This window comes from Nicotiana tomentosiformis, chromosome 5 (genome assembly GCF_000390325.3).
Source record: "Nicotiana tomentosiformis chromosome 5, ASM39032v3, whole genome shotgun sequence".
Classification (NCBI taxonomy): Eukaryota; Viridiplantae; Streptophyta; class Magnoliopsida; order Solanales; family Solanaceae; genus Nicotiana; species Nicotiana tomentosiformis.
In genome coordinates this window covers 129212012-129222908 of record NC_090816.1, presented here as the reverse complement: position 1 = coordinate 129222908, position 10897 = coordinate 129212012, and the positions used below count along the sequence as shown (strand labels likewise).

Genomic DNA, 10897 nt, shown 5'->3' with positions numbered 1-10897 from the left:
TCCATGTTAGCTTTTATTTTGATATTCTTTTTCTGGAAAATGTAAGGCCACTTTGTTTGATTTCTCACTTATTATATATGGCTTGTTGTCACGTTCTCTCCTTTAGCACTGCTCTATCATTCAGCCTATATTGACCCACTACTACCACATTTTTGGTCTTGATTTTCTAATTTTTTTTCCACAAGAACACATAGTATATCACTTGAAAGATAATTATAAGTAAATTCTTTTTATAATAAATGAAGAGGAACATTGGTTTAATTGGTAAAGTTGTTGTCATATGACCAGGAGGTCACAATCATGGAAACAGCCTCTTGCAGAAATGCAGGGTAAGGTTGCGTACGATAGACCCTTATGGTCCAGCCCTTCCCCGGACCCCGCGCATAGAGCGAGCTTAGTGTACCGGGCTGCCCTTTTATTTTTATTTTTTTAATAGTAAATTATGTATTAGTAACAAAAAAGAATAATACAAGTTATCTTCAACAACAGTTAAAGTACATTGATTGTAAAAATACGAAAAAGGAAAAAAAATAAAAAAAATAAAGAAGGGTAAATGACATGTGACAGCGCGAGTATGCACTCTAATTTTCTTATAATCTGAGTATATACCCTTAAGACGGTATGAGATAAAACTCTAACAAAGGTTGGACTATAATAGAACCTCGTAATATTTAAGTGTGTAATTAGAAAAAGTTTGTGGTAATTATATATTATCCCAAAAGCATTATTTAACTTTTTTCAAAATCCCAAAAGCTTTAGACAAATACTAGATGAAAAAAAGAAGATAATAGATGGCAAGTTATACCTGTCATTATTATATTCAAGTTTGCGTGAAAAATCAAATACCTCCTTCAAGATCCAACTGTATACATTCATTTCATTCTGTGACGTTTTTCTCCAATTATAAGAATATTTACTATCTTATATTGAGATATACTAGTAAATTATCGTGTTAATCTTGTGAAATATTACATCAGCAGATGTCCATAATCAAGAAAATATAACTGGAAAAAGAAACATTTAACCATTATTCATGATGTCATACAATCGAGAATTCTTGTGGAGGGACCAGAACTACCATTAATTCCTCGTGCAGTCTCAAAGTTTTTGAATTTTTTCAATAAATCCAAGCATTATTTCAAGGCTGCTATCATCTGCAAACAAACAATAAAGGTATAATCAAGTCTAATTCCAGTAGATAATTACAAACTAAATTGATAAAAATAAGTAGTAAGTCAAGGAAACGTACGATTCTTCCTACATTTTACTCTGATTGTTAAAGAGTTAGTTTTTTGAGTAAAAATAAATTCGCAATGTTAATAATTAATGACCAAGAAATTACTTCGAAGAAAGTGTTATGTTTGATTTTTAAACCAAGTAGGTAGTAAATTCCAAAACAAAAACTGCACAAGCTACTCACCTAGTTTGGGTATGGTATGGCCTTTAGAATGATGAATCACTTGTGGATCTACAAAACTCTCCAGCAGAATTTCACCATCTTTTTTCTGGAAATCTGTCTCTCCTTCAAAAAGAATAATGAATACATTTATATTAATTGTTCACTTATTTTGAGCACCCACCAACTTGCTGTGTAGTGGTAATTACTACTTCATCTTCAACTAAAAGTCTCGAGTTCGAGCAGGGGCAGACCTATGCTATACCGAGGGGTCACTGACACCCGTAAAGTTCAGCAAAAATTCTATTTTTACATGTATATGTTCTTAGAAAATAGTAATATATTAGTAGTGGACACCCTATATACAAAGTAGATTTTGGTTGAACCTAAAATTGCACTCTTGACCTTCAAATCCTGGGTTCGAGTTCTGGATATAGAGTCAGTCGCCTTTGTTAGAGAGCACTTTAACCTCTAATATAAGACTTCTCAGCGCGAATCCAAATTTAATCGGGTCCCAATGTGAGTATCGGACTAGGTGGGAAACAAGAAAAAAGTCATTTTGAGCACCTAATGTGTGGACTAATATACACATGAGCCTAATGTTAACTAATCTACTTGTCCAAAAAATAACTTGGCTTTTATAGTGAATGACTGTTATATATAGATACTGTTATATATATATATATATATATATATATATATAGAGAGAGAGAGAGGGGGGGGAGGGGTCCAACGGCAGCTAAAACACAAATTGTAATATGTAAGTACCTAAGAAGTGAAGGGATGGGCAGTTGATAGGAGATGAAAATGCATTGGCAGCCAATTGTGGTACCACATATGTAAGCCCTCCAAATTTAGCCCCTGATATTATGATAAGAAACTTTATCTCTGGAACTTTTGTTAGAGCCACTCTTTCCTTTGCATTCCTGGTATTGCTGCACCTAAGGCCACTTAGCATTATATGAGTAGTTGTCACGTGGTACGCTTACTACTCCATAATTCAGCCAAAATTGACCAACAACTACCACAGTGCAAGGCTTCAAGGAATAAGGGCGAAGTGCACAAATAATCACCTTTTAGAGGACTGATATTTAAAAATTAATCGATATTTATCAAGTATTTAAATTTTAGCCGCTTCAAAATCAACTTTAGATATGTGAATCTGAAGTTGAAGTAGCGGGTCTCAAGTTTCAAGATCAGATCTTTGGGTCTAAAATTGGACTCCGCCAACGCCAAACTTCCATTTTAGTGCTCGAATATACTCCCTTCATTGCAACCTTTTTTTGCGTAAATACAAGTAGCGATAAGATTTACATTTAGTAACTAAGTCAATGTCTATTTATTGTTGTATATCTAATGGCCTGGACGCTTGAATTCATTCCACTGCAATCAACTAAATATACTACTGAATTTTTGAAATTGAGCAATTTTTTTCTATATATGCAAAAGAGTCCTATCTCATGAACAACATCAATAGGTCGCAGTCGCATAGTTGAAAAAGTGTCACCATTTGCTGGTGCGGAAATAAGAAGATGGAATTTTTTCGGATTGCTTATATATAATTGAAACATAAAGTGTTTTATTATATATATATCACACGGTTTTACATGAGCCAAGAGTAGATAAAAAGTAATATCCTCAAACGTACACTAGGAAAATAGAAGTGATTTCTAGCACACAAGCTATGATAAGTACAAATTTTACTTATCATATAAAATTAACAAGGTAAATTAAGGTACAGAAACAGACCGTAACATGGTTTTTTACAACATTTCCTTTTCACATATCAGCGTGTAGAACTAACTAAAACCTAGGGTTTGTTCCTGAAATGGTTGAGTGCAACTTGAGCATCACATTTTGCACCTGCAGAAAATGCTTTAAAGAACTCTGGATAGGTAAAAGCTCTGAACACTGGTTCAATATTGCTACAATTAACCAAAGCAGTGGCTGGTTTTATTATAGACTCGGGCGACGGACCAAGAAAAACCCCAATCGTTGTTCGAGCCTCTTTCGCGTGTGTAACTACGCGATGAACTGGAGTTATGAACCTGTCATTGCTTATTACCTGCATTATCGCAACACAAAACTGATAAGAAAATGACCTTAAGCTTAACTCAACATTCTCACGCGCAGGACTGGACATTTGGGTGAAAATAATACGGGTTATCCAGTTTTCGGATTGGTAATTGAAAAATAGCTAGTGTTTGCAAAGTCATTGAAAAATAACCACTATTTTGCTGAAATACAAAAGTTCCAGCGTAATATGCTGGATTATTGTGCTCCTATATATAAACTTCCAACAAATTATATTGGAACTTCAGTACACGGAAAGTTCCAGCATAATATGTTGGAATATGGAGCCCCTGCATATAAGCTTCCAGCATATTATGTTGGAATTTCATCACACGGAAAGTTCTAACATAATATGCTGGATTATGGAGTTTCTGTGTTTAAACTTCCGTCATATTATATTGGAACTCCATCACGTTATAAAATTCCAGCACATTACGCTAAAATCTCATACGTAAAAAATTCGAACTCTAGCATATTATGCTAAAATATATTCGGATTTTTAAGGGTGTTATTGTTCATAATTAGCACCGAAAAGTACTTGGATATACCTTTAATTGTAGACCAGGAATAACAATTAGAGAATCAGTAACAGGGTGAACGCCTATCCATTGGCCATCCTTAAGGATTTGAAGTCCAGGGACATCACATTGGTGAAGTAATGTTATGAGATTTGGATCAGAATGTACTGGCATTCCCAGTGTCAAACTTGGATCAGGGCATGGGATATGATGATTCACTGATATCAAATGAGTTTTACTGATTTCACCTTCAAAATACCCTGATTCTAGTCCTAATCCTTTGCATATCATTTCCAGAATCTTGTACAATAGCTTCCTCGTTTCGATGGAATATTCACCCACGACTTCTCTAGAAAAAACCAAAATAAATATATATAAGGATCAGATGCGGAATCAGGATTTGAAATTTTTGGGTTCTAAATTTGGCTCATTTTAGCGAAAATTCCTAAAATATTCTTCGTGTCTTGTACTGTTTACCTTTGCTTTTTGCAAAAATTAGCTCCAAGTTCTTTTTGAAAGTAGATAGGGGCTATTTATGCAAATATAGCCTTTTGGGTCCTTTTTACTTGTTCACATCCATTTTTTTTGTTGCAAAAATGGCCCTAAATTCTTTTTCAAAAGTAGATTTGGGCTTACCAGCAATGCCTTTGACATGATAGGCAGGCAACATAGATATGAAGACCTTAATGATCGTTTTAGAAGTAGCGGTTTACCACCTTAGTGATCGTTTTAGAAGTAGCAGTTTACCAGCTTGACGACTCAAAGCAAGGTCGAAATTCATTTTCTACCGCAATGGAGTCCATTTATTGAGTCCAATTTAGTGGTCATTTTTTCAAATTAGCCCTAAATCCTTTTTTGAAAAGTAGATAGCTGCTATTTTGCAAAAATAGCCTTGAATCCCCGTTTTAATCTGTCCCAAGGATCGTTTTTGCAGAAAATTATTTTTGAATCAAATAGGGCCTGATTAGGATCGTTTTGCACTAATAGTCCAAAATTCTTTTTGAATCAAATAGGGGCTGCTTTTGCAAGAATTGTCTCGGGTCTGAAACACAAGGATGAAAAATATGTACAACAGAGACATATATATATATATTACCTATATTTGATTGGCATATTAGGCCAAGACTGAATGTTTTCCTCTAAAGGATGGCAACGATGAGTAAAATTATCTCTCCAGTAATGAAACTCTTCATTGTCATACGATAATGTGCTAGAATAGATCCTGCAACTTTTGTTGATGTCATTTGAGTAAAATTTTGCCTTGTATTCACCTGGCAATTTGAAGAACTCCTTGTACATATTCATGGTCTCATCCATTAGATTTTCAGATACTCCATGGTTTATCACCTGATTATATGTAAAAGAACATATTATTAAGCAGTAACTTAAGAAATACATTAAAAATGCATAAATTAATAATTTAAGACCCAGTAACTTAAAAAGACTAGAATCCTTAACCCAACAACAACAACAAAAAATCCAGTGAAATAAGTCTCACAAGTGGGGTGTGCGTGAGGAGGGTAGTGTGTACGCAGAGCCGGCTCTAACAGTGTATGGGGTAAGGCAAGTGCCTTAGTCCCCCAATTTTGGGGCCCCCATTTTTTAAGAATAATATATATTTTATAGATTTATAGATTTTTCTTTTTAATATATATATATATATATATATATATATATATATATAAAGAAAGAAAAACTTTTAGATATATTTTTTAATAAAGTAAAGCTTAAAATAGTAGAAAAATAGTTGTCACTTTGATTTGATTTGTCAACTCTACTTTTTACTCTTCTTCCCAAGTAATCCCAACCCAACTTTTCAAATCTACTTCATTCCTCTTTATTCATGCTCATCTTCTTAATTCTTTCTATTAGATTTCTTTCTTTCTTCAAGACTCCAACAAGCCAACAACTAGATATTTTGGAATCAAAGTTTTCAAACTTTTTGAATCAGTCAGTCATTGGGTAATATCATTCTAACTTTCTCTAGTGTTATTTTTATTTGTTATTTATTATTTTATTAATTTTACTCTGTACATATTGTTTAAATTTTTTTTAAAATATAAATATGTCAACAAAAAAATATGCATCTAGTTATTCAAAACCATCTTGGCACCAATAGCTAGATTCTAGAAGAATAGATTTTAAATAAAAATATATATTATAACGTTCCTATAAATACTTAGGCCCCATATTAAATTTTCGACTTAGGCCCTACGTGCGCTTGAGCCGCTTCTGCGTACACGCAGACTTTACACCTACCTTAGGAGAATAAAGAGGTTGTTTCCGATAGATCCTTGGCTCAAGAAAGAAGGAAAGAACTAGTAGAGACAAGCAATTCTAACATCAAGGGCCATAAAGAAAATAACAGCAAACTAAGAGTTAGAAAATAAATGGAATGAAGCACTAGCAATAAGCATCAACCACAACAAGAAACTAGGAAACCAACTCAGTTGATAATAAGAAAACATGTACAATTTGTAATCTAAGTACAAGAAAACACTACCAAACTAACCCTACTACCCTCTGTACGGAATACTAGCTCCACCTACGCTTTTAAGGAATGTGTTACCCCAAAATAGGACGTTTCGAAATTTGGTTAGTCAGGACTCAAAGCAGACACTGAATACTTGCTGAGAAACCAAATTAATAAACAAAAATTATACCTGAAAGAATCCAAATTTTTGGCATGCGCTAATAACTTGCTGAATTATCTCAGCTGGATGATTATGGTCCAAGTCTATCACTGGTATATTATTACAAACAGGAAATTCAAGCTTCCCTGGTCTACTATCTAGTGGGAAAATGTATGTTTTAGGCACAGATTCAACATTTGACCAGTTTGACGTCAAGACTTCCATTTTCTTGATTTTTTGATCTCTTTCAAAAAGATACTTTTCTTGCTTGTTTAATTCTGTTTGTACATAGATGATCTATATATATAACATGAGTAATCAAATGATTTTGTTATTATTAATAATGGAAGGAGTACTATAAATTGTTATTAATTAAGGAATGAGTACTATAAATTAAACAAAGAGATTTCATTTTCAAGATGTAAGGACAAGGCCATTATTAAAGAGTATCAAACTTTTAGATTCCTTGAGCCTAGTACCGAACAAGTATAGGAGTTGCATCATTAAAGGAGTAAATTCAATTTAATTCCATTAGCCTTTAGGGGTCGTTTGAAAGAATGTATTAAGGAAAATAATATGTGTATTAGCTTTGATATTGTTAGTCCTATGTTTGGTAGTTTCTTATTAGTTATATACTATATTCAGTATTATTCTTATAAATATCAAATCATGACATTAGCAGTATCATGATTATTAATACATGGATAAGCATGTGTAAAGTCAGAACTGTTCTTTTAAAACCTTTATTATACCAAACCAAATAGTCGATAAGAAATAATCTCAGCATAACTAATCTGGTAAATGAGCGGGTTGGGCTGAATTTGGGCGGGTCAAAATGGATTGAGTCAATAAATTGATCATTGACCAACCCAACCCAAAGTGTACTTGGGCTAAGATGGGCTGGGCTAAGATGGGCTAAACAATGGGTCATAGCCCAACCCGTCCAACTTGACCCATGTTTTAGAACCATGCTCGTCTTGCATAAACAAAGACTTTTACCTTTTATACATCTATGTATGTTCTATACTTTCTATTTTCTTCATAATTTATTCATTCCATGCAGTGACAATGAATTGCTATATATCTACTTTTAAAGTTTTATCTAAGAAACACATATAGATTAATCTTATACTCAACTATTCATGAGCTTTTATAACTTTCTAAAATTAAATAAATATTTAAAAGTGTATAAGAAAGAAGAATAAAAGCAAAGAAAATAGCGGTTGAAAAAAAAAAGACAATGTTTCAGAAAATCTTTTGAAGAAATTTTGTGTAAGATAAAAGTTTGGGTAGTTGAATATTATTTTTCATGATGTTGGAATTGTTCCATAAACAATTCATTTAGAAAAGAGCCTTCCGGTCACATAAAATTTTCAGAAAACTTTGTTGATTAAATCATTTAGAGAAAAATAACTCAAATAATTTTTTGTACAAATTTTGATTTATATCTATTTATATAGTTATTATTTGTTTTTACATTGTAACACAAGAAGCCCTACTCCCCACTTAACAAGTACCCTCCTTTCCAAAAAAAAGAAATACTACTATTAGTATTTTGAGAATGAAAATATATTTTCTTAAGTAACAAATTAGTATTTAGAATTGGTAAGTTGAAACATATCTTTTATATTATTTATAAACTAGTCTTAGGGTACGCGCTTTGCGTGTGTACCTACACGTATCAATGAATATACAAATTTTAAAAATTACATAAATAATGTATTTTTCGTTATTGAACAAATATTAAAGAAAGAAATGTAAGTTCCTGAAATAACGAATTTTAATCTCACTAAGCTAGCTCAATAAAATAAAGAAATCCTACTCCACATAAGTTTTTATATGCCCTTATTATGATTTATGAGGCGTAAAATATCTTATAAAAATTATTGTTATCTTTGTTACCAAACACTATAAGCAAATAACACAAAAAATACTTTTACCACAATTATTCAAAGATAACAAAATAAATTAAAGAATTTGAATCTTTTGGTATTTTAGAAATTTGTGAGTGATGAGGTAGAACTCCTCATAGAAAAATGTGGTAATAAATAACAATAAAAGTTTTAAGTAACTAATATTGAATTACAAAAATATATAATACTATATTAAAAATTATAGGAAATTATCATTTATTGGAATGAATATAAAAGAAAGAAAAATTATAACGACACTTCTTTTGAATACCTTTTGTCTTATGTTACATCCTTAATGCTTCAACTTAGCATGTTTAGAAATTTAATTTTTAATACTATATTATAATGAATTTTGCTCTATTTTCTTATTTCTTTCATGGCCGATGCTTTCCTAGTGAAAATAAAACTATGTACCTTAAAAGTTTTATCAACTTGACAAATAATTTTACTTACATAATGATTTTGAAAAAAATTGAATTGATTTTTTTTGTTGCTAATTTATAAATTCAAAGACTTAATTATTTGTTGAAGTTTCATACTTTTAAGATAGTATGAAGATGCAAAGATGCAAAAGATGCGAATTATTTTTGAACTTTTTCCCTACTCGAACACTATATTATTCTCTTTATCAATTGTATAATATTTATAAAATGTCGTTCGCCTTTTTTATCCTTTAAAAATATATTTTATATTTGACAAAATAATAATTTGTTTTTCCTAATATTTAGGACTTCTAAATCAACTAAAATTTTAATTATTATATCTTTCCTTATTTGAATTATGTAGAAAATAACTTTAAAATTAATTAAAATTTTACCTTATATAAATTAATTTAATTATGACACAACTATAACTATACTTTTTATAATATTTAGGAAAAAGATAAATAGAATAGGCGGATTATTTCCATAAATCTACGTTATCAATTTTCCTTTCCATTAAGAGTATTTTAATTTGTTTGGCAAAAATCACTTAGCTTGAACACTCACTTTAATTGTACTATTCGTTTATCATTATTGCCACTGAATCCTTTCCTTACAATATTTTCCCAGCGTGGTGAGTTATTCAATATATATATATATATATATATATATATATATATATATATATATATATATATATAAGGAAAGATAACAATAAATAAAATTTTAGTTGATTTAGAAGTCCTAAATATTAGGAAGATAGAAAATTACTATTTTGTCCAATATAAAATATATTTTTAAAGGGTAAAAAAAGGTGAACGATATTTAGTTAAGGACTTTCGTACTTTTAATATAGTATAGATAAGTAAATTTCACCACAACTTAGTTACAAAATTATTTATATTTATATTAAAATTTAAATACCTTGATTCTCATTTTTTAACTTAGATACAAAAACTAATGATGGGGCAACTAAGTAAATTTTCAGACAGGCTTTCAGTTGGGTTGAGATCCCTTTGTTTTGGGTGAGCCAATATAGACCCATAAGTTAAAATGTGTGTAGCACATTTTATGAGTGTGTTGGATGAGTTTGGGCTCAAATTGTCACCCCTAATCTCAATATTACTAATACTCCCTATTCAGTAATATTTTTATAGGTCCTACCAAACAACCCCTTAAAGGAATGAGACCGGTAACCCCCTTAAATAATACTCAATTAACCTTTTGAATGAGACCGATAACCTCCTTAAATAATATTTTCCATGAAATTCAGGATTTAATACAAGGAAAAAAGATACTCCACTAAGCTTTCGGGTGATTTCGTATTTGTGGTCTACCTAAACTTGAGCCCTTGTGTTAGTTCTATCGTCACTAATACTTTCTTAATCATACTTAAATTCTAGTAGTAGGTGTAATAATTAACTGAAAAAAACTCCAAAAACCATCAGCTTATTCCTCAATGAGATCTTCAACAGGAATTGAAGAAAAGGACTCATCCTTGCATGACTCTGGCCAAGAAGAGTTGAAAAAGATACATGTTGTTTCCCATTTGATTAAATAAAATTAATAATAAGTATTTTAAATGAAAGGTATCTACTAAGTGAAGAGCTGAATCCTTCCATAATTTGGTTATCACCGGTTCTTATTTAAAATCTAACATTATAACTTGTTAATCCTGCAGTAGTTTCCTCCATTTATTCTTCAAAATTGTGTTTCTTCTCTAATTTTCTTGTCCAAAAGATCAAGTTGCAAATTCTTGCTTTTCTAGACGAATTTCGTCATTATTTGCTTTGTGCAGAAATTCAAAGGCTGTCATATTTAGTAAAGTTGTTTACGTACAATCTATAGCAATCTCGTTGAGAAGAGTGATGAGCAAACATCGCTTTTAAAAAAAGTGTTTCTTACGTGAGGAACAGAGATGTGAAAACATAATGCCTCCCGA

General features: G+C 31.2%; 2 protein-coding genes across 2 annotated transcripts; both read right to left on the bottom strand.

Moving 5' to 3' along the window:
• Nucleotides 1–934: 934 nt before the first annotated feature.
• LOC104120762 (uncharacterized) lies at nt 935–2354 on the bottom strand. The gene is made up of 3 exons (XM_009632598.4): nt 2165–2354; nt 1421–1522; nt 935–1154 (listed from the first exon to the last, which is right to left on the bottom strand). Exons 1-3 carry the CDS (start codon nt 2352–2354, stop codon nt 1099–1101), a joined length of 348 nt encoding a protein of 115 aa, XP_009630893.1. The 3' UTR covers nt 935–1098.
• A 661-nt stretch (nt 2355–3015) lies between these two features.
• On the bottom strand, nt 3016–6950 carry LOC104120761 (hyoscyamine 6-dioxygenase-like). The gene is made up of 4 exons (XM_009632597.4): nt 6651–6950; nt 5084–5334; nt 4018–4336; nt 3016–3461 (listed from the first exon to the last, which is right to left on the bottom strand). The coding sequence occupies exons 1-4, from the start codon at nt 6843–6845 to the stop codon at nt 3207–3209; spliced, it is 1020 nt and encodes a 339-aa protein (XP_009630892.1). The 5' UTR covers nt 6846–6950; the 3' UTR covers nt 3016–3206.
• Between the last annotated feature and the right edge of the window lie 3947 nt (nt 6951–10897).

Excerpts from the sequence above, each read along its gene's own strand:
- LOC104120762 (XM_009632598.4), bottom strand. The coding sequence starts at position 2,354 with ATGCTAAGTGGCCTTAGGTGCAGCAATACCAGGAATGCAAAGGAAAGA. Across the intron at positions 1,523-2,164 it reads CCCATCCCTTCACTTCTTAG|GAGAGACAGATTTCCAGAAA; the intron begins GTACTTACATAT and ends TTCTTTTTGAAG. Across the intron at positions 1,155-1,420 it reads CCATACCATACCCAAACTAG|ATGATAGCAGCCTTGAAATA; the intron begins GTGAGTAGCTTG and ends GTTTGTTTGCAG.
- LOC104120761 (XM_009632597.4), bottom strand. The coding sequence starts at position 6,845 with ATGGAAGTCTTGACGTCAAACTGGTCAAATGTTGAATCTGTGCCTAAA. Across the intron at positions 5,335-6,650 it reads AAAAATTTGGATTCTTTCAG|GTGATAAACCATGGAGTATC; the intron begins GTATAATTTTTG and ends ACATATAATCAG. Across the intron at positions 3,462-4,017 it reads TTCCTGGTCTACAATTAAAG|GTAATAAGCAATGACAGGTT; the intron begins GTATATCCAAGT and ends GCGATAATGCAG.